The sequence below is a fragment of the Terrapene carolina genome, unplaced genomic scaffold, assembly GCF_002925995.2.
Source record: "Terrapene carolina triunguis isolate 2854851 unplaced genomic scaffold, T_m_triunguis-2.0 Scaffold238, whole genome shotgun sequence".
Taxonomy (NCBI): domain Eukaryota; kingdom Metazoa; phylum Chordata; order Testudines; family Emydidae; genus Terrapene; species Terrapene triunguis.
Genome location: NW_020664589.1, coordinates 8978636 through 9001515, shown reverse-complemented (window position 1 = coordinate 9001515; position 22880 = coordinate 8978636). Strand labels below are relative to the sequence as shown.

At 43.4% G+C, this 22880-nt stretch overlaps 1 protein-coding gene across 5 annotated transcripts in view; it reads left to right on the top strand.

Moving 5' to 3' along the window:
• Positions 1-185: 185 nt before the first annotated feature.
• Positions 186-22880, top strand: part of RAPGEF1 (Rap guanine nucleotide exchange factor 1) — a 127637-nt gene continuing 104942 nt past the window's right edge. For all 5 annotated transcript variants that reach the window (XM_024193079.2, XM_024193078.2, XM_024193076.2 and 2 more), the window contains exon 1: positions 186-402. In XM_024193079.2, coding sequence (XP_024048847.1) covers positions 378-402 — 25 coding nt within the window. In that variant the 5' untranslated portion in view covers positions 186-377. The remainder of the gene's footprint in view (positions 403-22880) is intronic.

Below are 22880 nucleotides of genomic sequence, written 5' to 3'. Positions count from 1 at the left end.
GGCTCACCCCAGGTTAGTGCCCCCAGGTGTCAGGGGCTCACCCCAGGTTAGTGCCCCCCAGGTGTTAGGGGCTCTCCCCAGGCTAGTGGCCCCTCCCCGGCGCTGCCGTGCCCCGGGCGGGCGGCAGGGCGCGCTGTGTGAGCGGCTGCCTGGCCGTCTCTTCCCGGCCCGGCGGAGGGCGGGGGGTGGCAGCGCCGCCGCCGCCGCGGAGCCTACAGGCCGCCGCCGCAGTGTCTCTGCCGGATCCAGCCCGGCCGGCAGCAGCAGGAGGCGGCGGGTCGGAGCAGGACGCCCCGGCCGCTCGCTCCTGCTGGGCTGGGCCTGAGCCCTGGGGTCGGAGCGCGGAGCCCGGCCCCGGCCCCCGGCGCGGCCCCGACATGTCCGGCAAGATCGAGAAAGCAGGTGAGCGAGCGGGCGGGCGCGCAGGAAAGGCCGGGGCCGCGGCGGGGGAGGCCGGGCGCTGCTCCCCCTACCCTGAGGCCAGCCGGGCTGCTTCCACCGGGCCCGGCCGCTGCGGCTCCCCATCGCCGGCCGGGCTCAGGGCGCAGAGCCCGCCTGAGGCGGCCCGGGGCCTGCCGGGAAGGGATGGAGGCCGGGCCGGGTGTCCTAGGCTGGGGGGACTCTCCCGTGAGGGGAGACGGGCCCTGGGGGGCAGCGGGGGATGTGGAGCCCGCGGGGAGCAGGACACAGGGGGGGATGCGAGCCGTTGAGTGACTGAGGGGAAGGGACAGAGAGCGGGGAGGGGAGGTGCTTGGGCTGGGGACCCCCCATCCGAGGGGTCGGGGGTTGCAGTGCGGTGTGGTCCGGTGGGACTCGTGTTTCTGCGGGCTGTGTATTCGCAGCGCATGTCGGCAGGGGGAAGAGCTGGCGGTGGGAAGTCTCCTGTCAGGAGTCGGATCTCGGTGCGCTTAGCCCTGCCTGCCCGCTGCCTTCCGTTCTCAGGGGATTGAGATGTTGTCCCAACGCGACTTCCCTCCCTCGGCCGTTTCCTGGGTTAACTGCCCTGGTCTGCGTCTTGCTTCTATCACCTTTGTGTATTGGATCAGTCCGAGTGACTTGTGCCTTTGAAAGCACCCTCCTGGCAAGATATTTACCTTCTCTCTCTCTCTCTAGATCTCTTTTCTGTACTGTTGGTATAGGGCTGTCCCAGAAAAGGCTACTGAACCTGAATACTGTACTCACACACACACACACACTTACTGGTGAGAACGTCAGGACTATTTCATAAATATCTTCTTATCTATTTCTCTCTCTCTCTCTGTTGTTTTGCACACCCCAGCACGTTGACAGTCATTTGAATTTAACAGTCTGTAAACCTGTGGCACTGTGAAGTTTGTGGCCTGCACATGATGATTAATTGTAAGTTACTAAACTTTTCTGTTGTTGGTAATCAGATGAGAAAAGATGAGTCTGTAGGCATATTTCAGAGAGAACTTGCTCACTTTTTCCTATCCTCCTTGCAAAGCTCTGGAGTCAGGCTGGGGTGACTGCAGTACAACGAGCAGTTAGCAAGATGCTCTTCCTGTTCTAAACCTGGATACATAATTGAAAAATACTTACACATGAATCATATTGTCTCCGTACTCCTGGAAATCATGTCAGGTTCTCAGTTATCACTTGAGATGGCTGAATGCCCCCTGCTTTTCCATGTAGCGTAAGTGGTATATTTAAAGATTCAATTAGTGTATTGCAAATTAAACAGTGAATTTATTTAGTTTAATTATGCAGCATTTAATTAGCAAGAAAAATCAGAGTTGTGTTTTTTCCTTTTAAGGAATAGCTAGACAGTTTCCTGTGGGGAAGGTACAGTAGGGGAGTGTGAGGAGTATAGTATTCACGTTCAGTAGCTTTTGGTTAGGCAGTATCTTTTTAGCAAAGGTGCTAACGTTGGTGGCAGTGATTTTGGTTTTTGATCATTCAGATTCATTTTGTTCTGGCTTCTGAGCTGTCTTGCATCAGAATGCATTTTCCTGTGATATGGTTCTGGAGCGGCCCCAAGGAATAAGTGAATGTAATTGCCTGCTAGCCATCTTTTAAGTACAGTACATAGGGTTGGAGACATGCCTCAGCACTAAGTTACTGTCTAACTAGTGTGCATCGCATCATAGGACAAGTGTGATTCCAGAAATACCATATGTTAATCCATGCATGATTTCCCTAGGATTTCTGCCATAGCATCACAGCAAAATGCTACACTCTGGGATACTGCATATACTTTTTAAATGTTTATTAGTATATCATTGTTGTTCATCCCAGATAAACTAGGTAAGATTTGAAAGCGTTAGCATGCATAGATGTGTGGTCAGCTCCAAAGGAATTGGCACCTGCAGTGGTGAATTTTGATTGTGATCTTCATACATATAGATATAAGCAAGTGATCCTATTTTATTTACTCGTGTGCAGTAAATAACACTGTCAGAATAGTTAATATAACCCAACAGCAACAAAAGTAAAGAGAAGTACAAAGAAGGAAGATGAATCAGTCTGCAGAGAGGGGCGAGTGCAGTGCTGCTCTATAAACAATAAACAGAGGCCATCCATATTGGATAAAACGCAGATGCCAGGCAAGCTATGAGCCTCACTTTTCAGTGTGCTGAGACTCCATTGAAGAGCTTGGAGCATCTTGCAGGATCCTGTCCCTGTGCAAATACTGTAAAATGTACAATCGTGAGGATGCAGTGGGTGAAGCCTTTGTGCAGAAACATTCAGGAGATTGTCTGTAGCAGACACATATTGTTGTGGCAGTTTGCTCTGTAAGGGAAACCATAACTCTGTGAAATTGTCCTTCAACTGTTTGTAGTTCTATTTCTCAAAGGAAAGAATCTTTGATAGAAAATCCACTTCTAAGTCAAACCAGGAGACTTAGGGGCCAGCCACTTCAGTAATATATACTCATGGTACTGAGGGTGAGGAGGGTACGTATTATAATCAGCATAAGTTTAATCAGTAGTGTCACCTAATAAACATAATCTGTGACATTGGAGAGAAATTTTATCCCTATCCTATTGCAAAGTGTACAATAGCAGATTAAAGATGCACTGAAATACAGAACCATATAGCAGGTGCCATGGGGCTAAAGGCTGCACTTTGTATACATCTTTCACTGTAGACATTCTTATGAGAGTGCCAATATACGGTAGATCCATTTATGCTGCAAATTAAATATGAAGTTGCCAGTGATAAGGAGTGATACTGGATATCTTCAAAGCTGGCTTAGGCTTTGAATGACTTTCTAACTATCCATACTGAGTGGGAGGGAGAGAACATATGTCCAGTCTGGATGAAAAAAAGAGAGCATATCTTACCTTTTGCAGTATGTGGGGGTCCTGCTTCTGTCTGATATAAGAGGATATTATCTATCCCAGAAACCGTTAAGCTATAGCATTTAATAAAAACTAGTAAGACACAATAATAGATAATAGCTGCCATCCTGTTGGCCAAGGAAGAGTGGACAAGGCTCCCTTTGGAGTCTGTCAGTACCACTAGTGAACGAAACAGGGTCACTATAGAGCAGTGCTTTGGCGACATGGGGTTCCATGTGGCAATGTGGCGCATGATGATACATTCAATTTATTGGCATTAGATTTTCCACATCCCTTAGGCTCAAGTCAGGTGACTCTTCAATACTTCCTTAAAGCAAATCCTCTATGTTCTCCATTTCAGGTAGGAAATACATATTAGATTATCTTCTCTTCCTTTCTCCAGTTCTGTGTTTGCAGCTTTTAACCTTGACTTTCAGTGAATAGTTACAGTAATTCTCAGGGTTGCCTTAGTTTTTGTTTGTATGAAGTCTGTTTCCAGTATCCCAGATATAACACCACCATTCCAGATCTGTGCCACTTCACCCCATTGATCTAGTCAATATTGCAATTTTGAGCTAAAATCCAGAATGGAGTTGCTGTGAAAGAGCAGAGAAAGCTGCAGACTTTGCTTGATTTGTTTATTACCAGGGATGAATTCATGAACTTACTTATCTGGTGGATCGCAGACTCCAGGGAGCCGAATTATCCTGCATCCTTCAAATCTATGGGAAAAGAGAGAGCAATAAAATGCAATCAAACCTTGGCCTAGAAATCAAAAATTCCCCTGTAAACAGGGTCCATTTGATAGTCTCTCTATTAGAAAACATGGATTTCAGTAGTTTGAATGAAACTTTATGCCAAGTTACTGTTATCTTCCATGCATACTTACATTCTTAACCTTAACATTGTTTAGGAAGCTCTTTAACACCTCTATACATTTGTCTTTTCAGAAGCAGGTTGTTGGGGTATAGGTACAAGTTGCTTTGTGGCGATTGTGTTATCTGGAGGGCATGAAAATTTTAGCTCAGCTCAGTGGCCAACTGCAGGTATTTTTTTCACAGCAGACAAAGGCATCAAACATCATTGTCTTCAGCTCTTTCTTACATGTTTAAGTAGTTCAGTAAAGTTGTAAAATCTCCTGCTTTTTAAGCTGTCAGCATAAACTTCTACAGGAAATCCCAAGATAACTTTTCTTATGGGAAATAGTTAAATAAAAAGACACAACACAATGCAACTGGTAAGAATTTATACATCCTGATGGGAACTTTATTGTTCAGCCAGAGTCTTTCACGTTGACTTATGCCGTGTTGAATTGTGCATATTTGAATGGTGGAGTATTGAGATGAAATTTCTCAGTACATTAGTTTTTGCCTGTTAGATCATTTGAAAAGTAAATTCGTAACTATCAAGGACTCTTCTACCTTTCATCACCTCTTCATCATTTGCTCAATCTGGAAATTATCCCATGTTGACTCCTTATTTTCATATCAATATAGTCTTCCACAGTCCCTTCCACATTGGACTGAATTGTATTTAGGCAGATTTACTGGGCAGATGTCTCTCTCTGTTTCCACCACTGTACCAAGTTCTTAGATATGAAGGAAGACTTTCAAGTTAATTAGAAGTTCTGCATTTGACTGACATAATGCCCCTTTTCCAGATTAGTGCCTTTCAAACAAAGTAATAATCTTCTGGTGAAATGTCTTGACCTGGAAACTGGAGATTAAACTCTCTCCACTGCCTGCATCCTTGTATGGACTCAGTTCATTGTCAGGAAGGCTGATCAGTTGGTATCTTTCAGTACTCACACTTTCAGCATCTCCTGCAATCTTCATTGAATTCCATTCTCATGTTGTCATCATACAGACATTTTACTGAAAATTAAGTTTGTGTTAAAAAGTCTTGCCTAGTTGTGTGTAGAGTCAGGATGTAGAGATACAAGGCAAAGATCATGACTTGACACTTCCCAGAGAGCTTGGTACAAAGAGTGTTTCACATTTTTAAGAGAGATTGGGTGTAAGCTTGATGGGTGTTGAAAACAGCCTGGCTTCAAAACCACGCTGTTAAAAAATGTAGCCTGCGGGCTCACAGGAGCAAGATTGAGATGCTCATAATGGTTATAAGAAAGGAGTGGGTGGGGGAAAAAGACAGCTGAAGTCCAGTGGAATGCGAGGCAGCTGGATTGTGACTTAGTCAACTAAAAAATTGAAACTGGAAACAATGGCTAAATTTATTTTCTGGGTGTGGGCAATCATTTTGTGTTCTCTAACAAAGTGAGACTGAATTTCAGTGAATCCAAAAATATCTTTTGGTGTAATCCCACAGGTGCCTGCAGGAGCTCTCACTGGCTCTTGTTCACCTCCTCCTGGCAAGTAGAGAGAATATGGAAAGTTTACTTTTGATCAAGAACACGGCACAAATGTGTCTCATCTAGGCCCACAGCTTCATTTGCAAAAACATGCCCCATTTATAATAGGCCTGTAATTTATCAGCATCAGCTTGAGTTGTCACAATCTATTGCATGAGTGAAAGAAGACTTTTGCTCTGGTGCTATGGATTCAAGCTGTGGCTATGCTATAGGTTTCCTTGGGGCTTCAGTTTTGCATTTAAAAGCTTTGAGTTGCAGTTGATACTTCCACCAGTACACGAATGACTTCTATGTCTATTGCATTAGTAGGTGCATCTCATGCTATTTCCAATGGTATTGGATCATCTTTGTATATGGAAGTTAGGAAAGCCCCTAAAGACTGAGAGGAAGAGATAACTTGCCCTGTGTATCATCTCTTTAATGTGTAACATTTGCTTCTGAGCTGAGAATCTGTATACAAAGTGGCAAAATGAGTTTTTACAGTTGTTATAAACTGCTAAAAATGAGGGCTTACAGAGAATCTCACAGCATCTTAAATGCAGGTGTGCTAATGGTGGTTTTGTAAAGCAGAGGTCAGTGTAAAACCTGATCCATTTCTGAAATTTGTTTTAAAGGAGCTCTTGATTCATAGCCCGAGAAATGTATTTGTGTTTTATTACCTGGCAGTAGGAATGGCATCCAGTGGCTAATCAGACTGAATCCAAAGCTTTCATTGCCTATTCATGTTCCAGCGGATTCATTGATGTTCCCCTCTACTGCTATTGAAAGGTGGCAGACGGAACTAATTAAAACATCCTTGTACAGCAATGAAGGTGAAATGATGGAACACATCACTGTTGTTCTGTGCCAGATAAAACACCAGAAACCATGCAGTTTCCATGTACATGAGAAGCTAATAAATTACATGTGATAGCCACAGGCAAGGTGACTTAATAGCCTTCATTCTCCCCCCCGTTGACTATCTTATATAGTTAGGATAAATTCAGAGGCCCTAATTTGTTCCATTTTCCCCTAGCCAATTACCCATAAGGTTTTTTTCAGAAGCTAATGCTCAGAGGTTTCAGCGGTAGTAGAGGCAGTGCCAATTTGCAAAGAAGTTAAATCCCATTGACCTCTTATATGCACTGTTGCCTAGTACTGAAAGGAATCTTTTCATTTAAATAGCCAGTGTACTTCTATGCCGACTTTGCATTAACTACAAAAAACCTCTACAGACATGCAAGCAAAGGGATTTCTCAGCTTCTGAAACATCTGCAGCAACTGGTTTTCCTACTGAAAGTAGTTTAGTTCGTAATTCTATACTTTTATATTATCCTTTACCTTTTGAACATTGGCAACTTTTGATTGTTTTATAACTGTCCTGTGAAATTCAGACTCTAAGGCCTTGTTTAGGCTACGTCTACACTACCCGCCTGAATCGGCGGGTAGAAATTGATCTCTCGGGGATCGAATTATCACGTCTCGTCGGGATGCGACATTCGATCCCCGAATCAACGCTTGTACTCCACCAGGGGAGGTAGGAGTAAGCACTGTCGACGGGGGAGCCGCGGAGGTCGATTTGCCGCCGTCCTCACAGCGGGATAGGTCGGCTCCGATACGTCGAATTCAGCTACACTATTCGCGTAGCTGAATTTGCGTATCTTAAATCGACCCCCCACCCCCCGTAGTGAGGACGTAGCCTTACACACACAAGTTGCACCGCTTTAACTGTACTGATATAGTTGGACTGGTACAACCCCCCCAAGTGTGGACATAGTTATACCAATGTAAAGGTACTTCTATTGGTATAACTTATTCCTAGGCAGGAAGGGGAATAAGCTATAGTGGGATAAAGCACCTTTATACCAGTATAATTGCATCCATGTTGTTGTTGTTGTTACTTGTATTACTGTAGCCCCAAGAGCCCTAGTCATGGACCAGAACCCCACTGTGCTGGCGCTGTATTGATATAACTGTTTCTGTACAAAATTGCATCCCTGACAGAAATAGTTACACTAGAAGTAAAAACTGTGCATAGACCAGTCCTAAGCTTTTCAAGACAGGGACTGTGGTCTCCTACCTTGTGTTTACACGGTGGCTAGCACAATAGGCTGCAGTTCTGATTGGGACTCTGGGCAATAATGTAATACCACAATAGTGTAATCCCACCTAGTGCTTTAGGACACCCTCCTCCCTTTTGTCTGTGATTAGATTTTTCTGAGGACTCTTTCTTAGCTTCTGGTTGGTTAAATCAGGCCAGCTGTTCTAGTATCAGCAGTGAGTTTTCAAGCTCAAATCTGGTTGGTCTGTTCAGCTCAGGTTGCTCTATTTACATCAGTAAACAATACCATGATTCAGCCATCGCAACAATTGTAGTGTGTGTGTGACATAGTAACAGTATTTGACTGTCATCCAAAAATGGTGGCATTGACACTCACCACCAGTGTCTGTGTAGCTGAGACTCTAAGGTGAGTAGCCAGCTATGTAGATAATGTTTTCACCCCTCAGTTCATAGAGAGCCATATTACACAGAGTCTGGTCTTCCAGACCAGTTCCAGCAGAGCCTACTTCTGATAAAAAGACACATACATTTATACAGCTTTCCATATTGGATATGATGGTCCTTCATTTTCCTCTCTGTTCTGTTTCAAACATTGACTGTAAGTATTGATGCTTCACTATTTTTTGAACTTCATCTCAGACAATGAAAATAATAGACTAATCAGCTTCTAGTCACACTCTCACTTTCTAGTTTCTGTATATTAGCAGGATCTTTCAACATTTGGGTTGGAAATATTGTAGGAGAATGTTATTTCCTTTTAAAAAAATGAACAGCTTCCATTGCAGACAAAATAAATGTCAAAAACCTGATGGAAATGTTTCTGTTCATGCTAGTTTGTGTAAAATCTTGATTTTACAGAACCTAATTTTGGGGCATAAATTGCCCTGACTGTTCCATTAATTTGAATTTTCTTTCAGTCTGGTGCTGTGATAGTGGATCTGGTCAGAACTGCTGGGATGAATCGAGTATACATTCTGTCAGGAGTTCATGTATCTTTATTTACATCTAAATATAAGTTTTCTGTGTCAGCTGTTATAGGTAAAATGGGATTTTCACAGGTTGGAGCATGCTGCCCCAGGAACATTCTCCAATACTGCCGTACAAACTGCCACTTCACTACTGCCTGGCAACTTTACTTCTGAAATACCAGTGCTGCAGTCTGTACTCTTAAAGATATTTTTGAACACTATGTATAGTTTGTGCCTATAGAAAAATGCTTCTACACAAGATTTCATTTACTTGAGACAGCAGTACTGTCCTCACACAGCACATAGAGCAGCTGAATTCCAGTTCCTTTATATTGTATTGTAGTTCACTCATACAGCCCCTCATTGTTAACATTATCCCTTGATGTTAAATCCATTCATGGTTGTTGCCACTGCTACCACTGTTCTTTGCTGGACCTTGGGAGGTAGTGTATCCAGGCAGAAGTGGATGGGGACAGGGCAGTTGATGGGGACAGGGAAGTGTAACGGATGTTCAGGAAAGGGAGCATTAATAGTCTGTATCTGAACATTCATTGACTCTAATATCATGGGAACTCTGACATACAATATGTGTGTGAGAATCAGTTTTATATTGTCACTTCATGTTATGTCAAATCTAGCAAAGTGACTTCAAGTATTATGGTATCTGACCTATAAGTAGCTAAACTGTCAGAATTGTCTCTGTCCTGGGCGGCTTCCTACTTGCATGCTTCTTTCACCTTTTTATTTCCCCTTAACTACCAAGGAGGATGGTCAGTTCACTGTGAGTGAGCTGGCAGAGGAGAGGGCATGGTGCAGGGGTTTCGACTCATGATATTCTAGCAATCCAACATTTTCCAGCATCTTGCTTTATTTTCCCAGGAATAGGATCTATGCTCATGCATGTTAGGGCTTTCCCAATGCTCTGAGACTGTCATACATTATGTGATTCAGGTCAGGGCTCCGGTAGTGCTGCAGGTGCCACTGATGAAACACTAGTGCATTATTATGTTTAGGGAGAAATACTAAGGGCCTGTCTTCTCTACAAAGTACTCCCGTGAAAGGAGACCATTTACAATATAATTGTACCCCAACATGGGAAAACGCATTCCATTTTGTATTGTAGAGAGGACCTTTAGATAGTCCTCATGTCTCCAGATAGAAATGGAACTCAAGTCCTGCAGTGAGTGGATTTAATACTCCTGGGGAATTCTGTGCCTAAAAATTCTGCAAACTTCTCCATATTTTATTTGCCAAAATAACACAATATAATTACTCCTATTTCAATTATTTTGGTAATTTATTTCAAAATACCGGTCAGCAAGTGTGTCAACAATACAGACAAGAACAACAACAAAAGATTAAAGAGTTAAAGAAACCCCTACAACAACCCAGTTCCAGTTGGGGGATGCAGGAGGGGGCTGCATGGGGCCCCCAGAACCCAGACTCCTGCACTCCCTTCTCCTCAGAGCCCATTGTCATGGCACCCCCGGGCCCAGACACCTGCACCCTCCAGAACCCAGCCACGGGGCACCCCCTTGACCCAGACATTTGCAGCCCCCTACCCCCAGAGGCCAGCACTGGGACACCCCCAGAACCCAGACACCCGCACCCCTCTCCTCCCAGAGCCCAGCCATGGGCACCCCCAGAGCCCGGGCACCCACACCCTCCCCTTCCCCCCCCCAGGAGCCCAGCTGCGAGGCAGTCCCCAGCCTGGACACCCAGAGCCAGCTGCCTCCGTCCAGCTTCTTTACTGTCCCTTTGGGGGATGTGGTGCTGTGCGGTCCTGCCCTTCCTCACCCTTTGCCAGAGCTGGGTCCCTTGTGCCCTCTCCCATCCTCAAGCTGGGCAACCAGAGAGTGAGGAGCCTCCATCCCTGGTGGGCTGGGCACTCTGCTCACTGTGAGCTGGGCTCTGCAGAGTCTAGTGGCCCCTAGTGGCGACCAGCAGCTCTGCAGCCCCAATTCTGCAGGGGGAACATGGAATTTTGCGCAAATTCTGCATTGCATAGTGGCGCAGAATTCCCCCAGGAGAAACTTAAAAATCAAAGGTTAGTTTTAAATATAGGGACTCTTGGGCCTAGTATCAAACAATATATAAGGGATTCGAATTTCTCCACAGTGGAGACATTTTAAACTTATTTCGTACGTGTATGCAGGGGGTTAAATTTGTATCTTGAGTTTTTGTCATGTGAATGTATTTCTGAAACATACATAACACACGTAGCTTGTAAAGTTAGTGACTGGATGCTGCAGTCTTGAATGTTTGCGAAAATAGAGTGTATCATTATAGAATTTGACCAACGCACTTAATGTGTGGTTTTATGGCTGTTAACCTCTAGTTTGCAGACAATATCATCTTATTTACTCATCAGCCTGATTCTTAACACTGCCTTTACATTGTGTGGCGTATGTGGTTTTATCCTCCAATCTTTTGGGACTTTTTTCCCAGATGCATCTTCTAATCTACCAAACCACCCAGTCCCTGCTGTACAAGTGGTGTTAAAATAGCCTGAGGAATGTACTCCATATTTAGAAAGTTTCCTGAACATAAATGTCATGCAATAAAGGGCTTAGAGCAAGATCAATATTTTAGCTCTGGGTTTATAGTGCATTTCTACCAAGTCCAGATGATAGTGTTCTGTGAATCCATTCAGTGTTCTTAAATGTGGACTTTGGCTAGTAGTACAGGGGTTCTCAAAGTGGGGGTTGGAACCCCTCAGGGGGTCACGAGATTATTACATGGGGAGTCGCGAGCTGTCAGCCTCCATCCCAAACCCCGCTTTGCAGCCAGCATTTATAATCGTGTTAAATATATAAAAGTGTTAAATATATAAAAGTGTTTTTAATTTATAAGGGGGGGTCGCACTCAGAGGCTTGTAATATGAAAGGGGTCACCAGTACAAAAGTTTGAGAACCACTGTAGTAGCACAATACTATTTGAAACACAAAAGTCTGCCAAAGTGATGGCTGTGTCTTTTTATTGGAGTTACACCTACATTAGCCAAAGTTGTCATTTGGGGGACTTTGTGGACTTAACAGAGCTACTGTGCAGATAAATGTAATGGATTATGGAGTATGTGGTGGGGCATGATGCAGACAGCTTCCTCTACATCTTCATGTAGTTTGCACACTTTGGTTTTGATCCCTGGAAGGGCTGAGTTCTCACAGGTTCCATGGATTTCATTGTGCCAGACTGTTTACACATAAAGATCCCCCTCCTCTTCCCCCCCCCCCATGTTTTATCAGTCTTAAGTTTTCAGCTTCCTGAAAAAATGCATTGATGATGCCTAGGGAAACTGAAGAACCCTTATAAAGTATTTTAAAGGAATTTAAGAAACATTTCAAGAATCGCTGTTTAAAATGGATTATCTATCAGAATGTTTTTTTTTAATTAGTCAATTTCAAAATATTCAAGCTGACAGTGCCCCTTTAAAGAACCACTGACTCCTTGTGGAAAACTTTCATCCTGTGTGTTCAGAGAGAAGCCTGCTTATATGTAATATGTTTCAAATATTTTCCTTCTATGTTTTTGTTTGTGAAGGCCTGGACTACACACACAGCTGCACCAGTTTAACTAAAGGTGTGATTTTTATATTAGTTAAAGTGGTGCAGCTTTGTGTGGACACTCTTAAATCAGGTTTAACCTGATTTAAATTGGTTTACTTTGCATTGGTAAATTCACAGGTGTGAAATAAACCCAGTCATAACCAGTTTTAAACAAATATGAGAATGTCCACACGGGGTTGTACTGCTTTAACTTAAATTGTTTTTTAAACTGGTGCAATTTCTGTATATAGACAAGCCCTAGGAAGATTTGGGTGGATGTAGGTTCTTTGTTACTTGGAAGCTCATCAGCTCCTCCTTATTCCCCAGGTAAAGTCATTCCTGTGTGGGCACACTTACATCAGTTTCAAATTGGTTCTATTGATTTAGCTTGTGCCTATAAATTTACTGACACAAGGTGAACTGATGTAAACCAGGTTTAAATTGATTCAACAGGGTCCATGGACAAAATTGCACCAATTTAACTAAATGGGTGTAAAATCCCACCTTTAGGCTATGGCTACACTACAGAGCCTATAGCAGTTCAACTGCGCCACTGCTAGTGCACAAATTTTAATCTAAGCCGATGGGAGAAGCTCTCCCGCTGGCATAGCGCTGTCCAAATTGGTGCTTAGATGGATGTAACTTACATTGCTCGGGGGGTGGCTTATTCACACCCCCGGGTGACATAAATTATTGACCTAAACTGTAATGTGTGCATAGCCTTAGTTAGACTGGTGCAACTTTGTGTGTAGACCAGGTCTGAAATATCGTTTTTTATATCTATGTATAAATATGCAGGGTCTTCAGTCTAAAAATTCCCAGAGCCTGTCAGATTCCTAGAGTTGTTGGAATTTTTCCCTGAGGGGACGGGTCATCAAATGCTCCTACAGCAGCAAAATTCCACACTTGACCCAACTGTCCAACAGATGGGCCACTAGCAGAAACATTTTCCAAGTGATTGGATCACATTTGAGATTCTTTGGAAACTTTCCAGTAACTTTTGTTTAGAAATTTCATGGAATCCAAAATAAATAAAACAAACTAACAGAAACGTAAGTTAAGAAACAGTAGCTTACTGAGATTATGAGTTTAATAATACTTACAAGGAGTGAGGTGGAAAATGTCAATAATAACAAAGAGCAATTGAGGGCTGATGTACCTTTGAGCTATTGGGCCAAATCTTGCAGTTCTTGCTCAGGCAAAACTCTCGTTAAGATCAATGGGTGCTTTGCCCTCTCAGGCTTGTAGGATTTGGCCAATTATGTTTTCTTCTGACTTAAATTGGTTGAATAAGACCTCTGTTTCTCTGGGTATTTAGCTATACAGCTACAACACTTTTTTTCCTATGTTGAAACATTTTCAAAGAGATTGGCCAGGAAGGCAGTCTGAAATGAGGATTCAATATTGTTTAAATGAAACTGGGTTAAGTGGGGCTCAGATACCATATTGATTGGCCCAGTATAAGAACCTGAATAGAGTACGTGGAGGTGGGGAAGCTTTTGAGCTGTAACTTGAGGGTTTAGTCTTCATTAGTCACCTATTTCTATCCTTGGTGTCCTGTGGGTTGTAGGTGTAGTTGTAGGTTTTAATGATTCCTTGGGGCTATGGTTTCCTACTAACATAGTAATAATTAGTTTAGTGTGAACAAGTTGATTTAGCAAACCACTTGCTACACACATGTCAGGCTAAACCGGAACTGGTCAGGACATTCCTCTATTTTTGCCTCTCACAGTTTGGCTTGCATTATATTTCTTTTGGCACAAAGAAAAACACGGTGCTGCTTGAGTGTGGTGGTAAGTGTTGTTACCTGACTCTCTAGGGGAGAAAAAAGAGTGGAGAAGATCAAAAAGAACCCCAAACAAAACTGTGTTATATTCAAATTGCTAGAGAGAGAGCTAAAGAAAAACCTATGGGCAGCAAAGCGTTCGCCTAATGTCAGTGTGGTTAGTATTTACACAAACTGTCATCTCCCTTGTGCTGTTCAGACTAAGGAGAAACAAAACATCCCCCTCCATCAGCAAGGGATGACTCAACACCAGACTGAAAGGTGACTATACCACTGGCAAATAGTGCGTGTGTGTCATCTGTCTCATCCACGTCCTCTAAGACAGTAGTTCTCAACCAGGGGTCTGGGGCCCCCTAGGGGGCCTTGAGGAGGTTTCAGAGGCGCCTCCAAGCTGGGCCAGCATTAGACTCTCTGGGGCCCAGGGCAGAAAGACGAAGCCCTACCGCATGGGGCTGAAGCCCAGGTCCATGAGCATTGCCACCTGGGGCTGAAGCCTGAGCAATGTAGTTCATGGGGGCCCCTGTGGCATGGGGCCCCAGGCAGTTACCCTGCTTGCTACCCCCTAATGCTGGTCCTAGCTTTTATCTGCAGAAAGCCAATTATTGTGGCACAGGTGGGCCATGGAGTTTCATGCTGGGAGGAAGGGGGTGGGGTGGGGCTCAGAAAGAAAAAGGTTGAGATCCTCTGCTCTAAGAAATTGAGGCACTTAAAGTATAGAGCTGGAGTATCTTGGAAAAGCCTGCCAGGCCAATGCTCTCTTAACAGTTCTTTAAGAAGGGAGCTTGTTTAAAATCTGCAGTAAAATATACAGGGGGGGGGGGGGAAGCATTTAGGTGAATGTTTTTTCTTCTAAACTTGGACTCAGGTAAAACCAATTATACACATTCTGTATGTGTATATTGGCAGCTCTTTCACTTAGATTTTGTCCTGATCTACATCCTTGTTCACCAGACCTCAACTCTTATGTGAATATTTCATAGTAATACTTACTACCTCCTTGGAAACAGCAGATGTACAATAAGTGATAGGTATGTACAAGTTTCTCTAAGTTTTCATTTGGCTGGAAGCCTGGGAAATGCCAGGATGTTAAGGATTAAAACTCATCATTCTGACCAAAGACTGGACTGGTATAACTTGCATCCTTGGCATAAGCCGTCTAGGTCTTAGTGGCTCTTTACTAGATTAGCCACACAGGAAAAATAGATTTACCTGACAATTCTCCAGCATTACCACCTCCTTGCCCATGTTCACAGTAGTGACCTGAATATATATTTTATACTTCTTTCTGTTCTGTTTGAAAGTTCAAGAGAATTGTTTCTGACAGTTGAGCAAATTAGCTTATCTATAAACCTTGAGGTTCTCTGGGTACAGAGGTGCACAATAGTAATAAAAGCTATGTTGACTGCTGGTATGGTTGTTTTAATACTGCTTGAGTTGTCTGAGTATTTATGGCCATTATAAATGACACGATCCAAGATTACTAATGTTTGGTCACCCAGACAGTCAGAATTCCACTATTGAGCTTAAAAAAATGTCCTGCATCAAATGAAAGTGTGTTCTAGGAGAAACTAGCGCCTGTGCCCAAATCTTGTTAATATTGCTGCTGAAAAACAGTAATTGCATCAGAATTTCTACAAGGATGTTACAGAGTCTGGTGCCCATGGAGAATAACGGCAAAATGAGATTCACCCCTGGCCTACCAGCATTCCAGGGTGTAGAGCTAACAAACTTGACCTTTATTTGCTTTTTTCATTGAATACTTCTCAAATTAGGTATGTGATGTCTGAAAGCTTTTGACAGCCTAATCTGCCAAGTTTCAGCCACCACTATAATCATGTGAAGCTGTGATGGAAATGCTAGTGCTCCCTGGTATAAATGTCATGGATTTGTTTTCTGCGTTAAGCTGGAAGAGCTGTTTTGTGTTGGCGCTGCACAGGAAGATCTTTGTTTTGAGGTGAGGACAAAGTGTTAAACTCCTGTTTCACCTCTTTCCCCCCAACCCTCTTTGTGACCTAAATTCCTGGGGACTGATGTAGCTGCAGTTGCAGTTTGTTAGCTGGTGCTGCTGTGAAGAAGAGCCTTTGACTGCAGCAAGGTTTTCATTACTCATTTGTCAATACTGTCAGACTGAAACAAATTAAACCCGATAGAAAAGTTTCTGCTTTCTTTTTAAATGTATACAGTGCGGTTTCTTGTGCTCCCTGCCCCACAGTCTCACTATTTCATGCCCTCTGGCAGGGTGTTTGTGACTATGCTATTGACTGGGACAAGTTGTTAGAGAAGACAAGGTGCCACTTTGCTGGCTAGGGAAAGAGAAGACGAACCTACCTGCCTTGTCTCTCTGTCTGTCAAGACTGATGCTTAGACTCTCCTAAAAAACCCAGAAGGAACTTAAAAGACCTGTGCTTCCCAATGGGTTTAACCCGATAGAGTTTGAATTTCACCCTGTTGGGATCTTGCCAGCTGAAGAATCTCCGGAAAATCAACACATGTGATCAATGAAAAAGTGAGCCAGAGCTTCCAAGAGTTTGCTTGGCAGAGGAAAGACAGTTGAGGTTTTTAATATTTTTGTCATTTTTACATAGTCCTCGACACTGAAAATAAAACAGATCAGTTTGGAAGCATCACATCTGTTTACTGAAGCAAGTCACAGGCTTGCAGTAATTGTCTTGGCTCTTGGACCAAACGGGGGAGGCAGTTTGTCTGCCTGGATATTTTTTTAAAGTGATAATTACAAATGGAGTGCACGTCTCATTCTGAAATCCCTACAGAGAGGGGATGTCTGCTCTGCGAGATGGGAATGTTAATGATTTACATGTTTGTACACAGCGTGGGTGAGTGAATGAAACTAATACCTTTCATAGCAAATGAGAGGATTACAGACGACAAAATGCTTTCCTAGATGAGGCAGTGTTGTGGCGGAAGAATGAGATGCAATAGGTAGGAGGGGAAAGACTTGCAATGGTTAGAAATTTGATTCACTTGACCACACATTTCACGCTTCTCTGTGACAGATACATTTGTAGAATTGTAGTCACAATTGTGACCAAGCATTTTTGTTTAAGAGAAATGCCAACCACCTTCTAGATGTGTATTTTGTGGCAAATATTGGCATCTAGTCCTTCTTTCTCTCATACTTTCTGGGCTTTATCCATCTTGCTTTGTATGATCATGGTGTGAAAAATGATCTGCATAGTAATTTGTGAGGCATTTCCCCCCCCCCCTTGACTTAACATCCAGTGGATATTAAGGAAATGTGCACTGCACAAACCCTAATGTAGACATGCTGCATTTAGCATAAAGCAGGACTTACATGGGTGACGCTTAATTTGGCAGCATACCAGTGTCAGGGCTTGTCTACATTACCTGCTTGATTGATGGGCAGCGATCGATCCAGCGGGGGTTGATTTATGTCATCTAGTCTAGACGCCATAAATCGACCGCCGAGTGCTCTCCCGTTGACTCTGGTACTCCACCAGGGCGAGAGGCGCAGGCAGAGTCGACGGGAGAGTGTCAGCCGTCGACTTACCGCAGTGAAGACACCGCAGTAAGTAGATCTAAGTACGTCGACTTCAGCTACGTTATTCACGTAGCGGAAATTGCGTAACTAAAATCGATTTCCCCCTCTCTCCCCAGTGTAGACCAGGCCTAAGTGGCATTGGTGTAAACCCTGCCTCATGTGAGTGCAGCTTCTCTATGTTGAGTGTTTGGTGTGCTCACTGTGTGGAAAAAGGCAAGGACACATGGTATGGGTTTTAACCAGGCCACATCTCTATTAGTCAAATTATATCCAAGGTTCTCCTCCAGGGAACAGCCAAGTGCAGTCACTCCGGTGATCCTTTGCAAATTCTTCGGGGCTCCCACCGCAGCAGGAGCCAGTCATTACACTAGGAAAGTCTCTGGGCCCCTCCACTTGTCCGCTAGCATCCCTCTTCTTTTTGAGGACCTCGACCCCCCACCCCCCCAGCCAGCACCAACATCAAGGGTATTGGAGGGGCAACGCCCCCGGAGTAGTGCCCCAGCCCTTGGTTTGCATTTATCCCAGGGGGTTACAAATGATGCCCCAATCTCACAAGGAGATGCCCTTGGGATGCCACTTTGTTACCTTTTTGGTTTTGGAGCCTAAATCAGCAAGTTCTTGCACTGGGCACTTGCCACAAGGTGGTGCCAGTATCAGCTTAGTGCTTCCACCTTACTCCACATGGGCTACTTAGGAGTTCAGCCAAAACCCAATACCAAGATCATCCATGTACAGATCAGCACCTATATCAGACAGGTGCCTCATGCCAGTGCAACTTGTCTACTTTAGGTGTTTGTAGGTACACTGGTGCCAATTCATTAACACAGACAGGGCTCTCCTGAAAGAGCTTCAGTCAAATGAACCTTAGGGCCTAATTCTACAAGGTGCTGAGCACTGCCAGCTTTCATTTGCTTCATTGAAAGCTGTGGGCACTGAAAGGATTTGCAGGATTGAACTCTTAATTAGCTATAACTATGGGGCACCTGTTTTGAGATTAAAACTGATTAGCAGATAATCCCAGAATGGGGTAATTTCATTCTTAAAAGATTAATTTTGTGTGGTTTTGAATTAAAGGGATAACAGCAACTTAAAAATACGCTTCCCTGAGAAATGTTTACTTACTGTTCTTACATGTAACACCTGAGATTACTAGAGTTGATGGAGAATAAAGGGAAATACATTTTTGCTTAATGTATTTGACAGCACTTTGTGTATAGTCATTCTCATCTTCCCCTTGTTTAGTGACTCACTTTCCTCTGTTGTTTTGTGTGGGTCTTTCACACAGCACCATGGGAGAAAGAACATTCCAAAAATAGGAAATTGAGAGTGTGAAACCACAGCAATTGGCAGAGGGGCACAGGATTAGATGCAGTGCCTGAAACTAACTTACTTTTTTTTCTTTTTAAATGACTAATATCAAGTTGACTGTGCCCCCTTTAACTAGTCTTCCATCTGTACACGAATATCAACACACAAGTGTTTGCTTAGATTTGGCTGTGTGGTCAGCAAAGGGCAAGACTGAAATATAGAAAGGAATTGTTAAGGAATGAATGAGTAAGCGCATGTCCATGAAGGCCATCATTTTGTGTAACAGAGCCACTTACAAAATAACCAGTGTGACTATGTCCTTAGAAATGCTTCTGTATTGTATCTGTTGACTCACCCATCATAACACTTCTACTAATACTTCAATACTGTATTATAATGCTTATTACTGAAAAGAGTCTGTTGTTAGAATGGGTAAATCAACAGATGAAAGTAAAACAATAATGTTGGTACTGATAGTCTGTCCTACTGTGGCTGCATTGTAAGCTGCACTGCTATACAAGAAAGCCTTTGTGTACAGGGACTTGCTAGGATGCACAAATTGCAAAACATTTGTGTTTAGTGTAAAATCAGCATTAAGAGTTTCACAACTGTCCACAGCTGGTAGACAGTCTTTATTGCATGCTACTAGTAGTTGCAACCAAAGCTTTAAATTTTTTTTAATATATAAAATGCTAGAATTTTGTTCTCTTTATAAAACATCAGATGGATAAAGGGAGAGCTTAGAGTGGAGGAATTTTTCTCATGTGAATTTGTTGGGGGCAGGGAAGGAAATTTTCTTTTAGAGTCAGATATTAGTCTTATATTTGGAACAATATCAATCCCAGGCCAGCACCTGTAGGATGTTTTTTACCCTGGGAACTTGTATAAAATGTATTCCCTTTCAGCTATTTCTTTTTCAGCTGTATAGAGGGTGTAACCATTGTTTAAGGGAGTGCCGCTGGCAAGTGGCCAGTTTATATCTTAAAACCTATCACAAATTGTTTAGAGAGAGTTTGGTTTCCAAATTCTCTTCTGCACTGAAATATGTAGATTATTTTTAAACCAGGAAGCTACTCACTAACTCCAACAGTTGCCAAGCAGCTGTTTGTTATGAGTAAACCATATGAAAAACCCCGGGAAAGCCTTAATATCAATAGGAAGTGATACCGCCTTAGCTGATCAGCAACAAAATATGAATAAACGGCTTCATCTGTAACTGCTTTCACATTTTATTTGCTTGGAAGTTTTTATTGAAAGATACGATGTTATACTAGTGAAATATAAAATAACAGTTGTAATTCTACACAATGGGTACAGAATTATGTTATGCCTGTCTCTGCCTTTTAACTTAAACTAATGGTAGCATTTTAGGTAGAAATTGGAAAAATATACTCAGCTGAGGCAAGTATAAAGACATTGATTTTCCCCCAGAAATTTAGCTTTAATTTTTAAATAAAAGTTTCTAGTCTTTATGGTTGCAAAGAAAACCTCCTAAGGGATTGTCTACACTGATGTGTTTTACCTCAAGGTAGTTAACCGTTGTAAAGGCTAGTCTGGACACTCCCTGGGCTCATTCTAGGGTACAAACCTGTTTGCTCTACCCTAGGTAGAGCCAATGTAGCACTTTCCTCCTGAGTGTGTAGGCAGAAAGCTCCACTGCTTAGGATGCTGGTCACAGCATTATTTTATTCAGTTTCACTGTTGCAATTCACATCTCCCTGGGCAGTTGTGAAACCCATGAGAATGGTGTAAATTTCATGCTGATGCTTGGGAAGTTGTGAGCAGCAGTGGAGCAGCAGGACCCACTTCCCCATCTAGGTGACAAAGTGGTGAAAGCGCTGCCAGTCGGTCTGTACTTTCACTTTGCCTAACAGTAAGAGACCAAGAATGGAAAAGTTTCTCCAAAGAAACAACAAATAGAAAATGTTGCTCCAAAAGATGAATGTCAGGAAGCTGAATATGCAAAAATAGGTGGTTACAACAGAAACAGTTTCACTTGTACTTGGTGTATTCAGGTGCCCAATGTAATACTTTCCTAACTGTGCTTTTGAGTTATTTCCACCCTGCAGTTCTCTACAGTAGTGGGTTGTTTTTACCCTTGTATTGTTCCCTATCTTCTTCTGAATCATGGAGTGATTTTCCAGTCTTTGTAAATCACACTTAGCACTTTCCTTTTCTCTTTATTAATTTAAGGCTTTCTCTGATACTGTGTGTAAAGGATGTTGAATAAGAACTTGTATCATATGGCTATGAATGCAGGTATGTTCTGTAGATATATATGTTTCGTAGTCCTAGTGAAATACTTATTTAAAGAAACAGATCCAGTTTCCTTTAATACAGTTCATTTCCTAAAGCAGGATGCAAATAAATAAATAAATTAAAAATCTACTGCTTAGCACTTATGTAGAGCTAGATTTATGATGCAAAGATTTATTCTGCCCTATTCTGCATGGTGGAAAGTGCTGGCTCTTTAAAGTGAGAATTAAAATGGACTGCGGGTTAAAGTTCTGCCCTCGTTTTGTTCACTTTGTTTTTATGGCGTAACTTGTTACTTGGGTGGAATGGTGTCTGCTTCTCACACAAACTGTTCCATGCATTTCAGTTCATAAAATGGAGATATGTATCCCACAGGGGAGTTGTGAGGCTCTTAATTCATGTTTGTATAGCACTTGAGATCAACAGATGGGAACTGTAAAAGTGCCAATTAGACTCAGTGGTAGTAGTATCTGTCTATCCCGTATAAACGTGCCCTTGCATGAGACATTAAGGGTGTTATTCTGGCCTGTCTCTCTTAGGGGCACATCACTGGGCTTGCAGCCCACAAGAGAGGGGTGGGCTAAAATGGCTTTGACACCTTTGTGTCATTCTGATTCTGGGCTGCTCCATGGGCCCAAAATTTAGACCGATCAGGAGCCTGTCTAAGTTATGGCAGCCTCCCCTAACTACACTATAGGCTGCAGTGCTGCCCAAAATCTCTGCAGACGTGCATGCTGCAGCCCTACTCCTAGTATATATCCCCTTGGCCAGAGCTTGGGAGGAGGTCATTGGAAGGTAGTTGTCCAGCTGTCTTCTGCATTTCCTGTACCAGGTCATCCTTTTATAGGCACATTGGGGGCTTTCAGAGCCCCTTCACACCACTCTAGCCTTTTTAGCTGGCATAAAGGGGTTGGAACAGTGGTGAGGATGTCAGCGTAAATGTTCACCTAAAATTAGGGTTCTGAGTCCTGCATAAGACCTGATTTGGTCTGGTGACTTGATGTGGCAGCAGGCTCCAGCAGGCAACACGCTTTGTTGGCATTTGTGTTTAATTCTTTTGGAGAAGACTCCAGTAAATTTCTCTAAAGATCTTTCTCATTTCTCAGTCTGTGATTTGCAATTAAACACTTTCTTTTGACGAGACAGTTTGTAAATGAGCTGCCACACCGCCTTCTGTCTGGGGAAGAGTTTCCTTCTCCCACCCAGTCCCTACTGTACAGTACAGTTTTACATTCACACCCATTATTACAATGCTGATATATATATATTTTTCAGTCTCCAGAACTTCAGCTTACTGAATAACCATCCAAAAGCTCTTTCTAAGTAGATGATAGTTGAGCTTGTATGGAAGGCTACCTCGTTTGTAGTAGCTTGGGTTGTTTTCTAATGCAGTGGTTTTCAAACTGCAGGTTGCGACCCAGTACTGGGTCGTGAATGTAAGGCACTGGGTCGCGGTGGCTCTGGTCAGCACCGCTGACCGGGCCATTAAAAGTCCCGTCGGCGGTGCTGCCCGGTTAAGGCAGGCTAGTCCCTACCTGTTCTGACACTGTGTTGCGCCCTGTAAACAGCCAGCAGCAGGTCTGGCTCCTAGGCACGGGGCCCACGGGGCTCCACACGCTGCCCCGAGCACCGGCTCCGCACTCCCAGGAACCGGCCAATGGGAGATGCGGCAGCTGTGCCTGTGGGCGAGAGCCGCGCGGAGCCACTTGCACGCCTCCACCTAGGAGCCAGACCTGCTGCTGGCCACTTCCGGGGCACAGTGTGGTCTGCAGTGCCAGGACAGGCA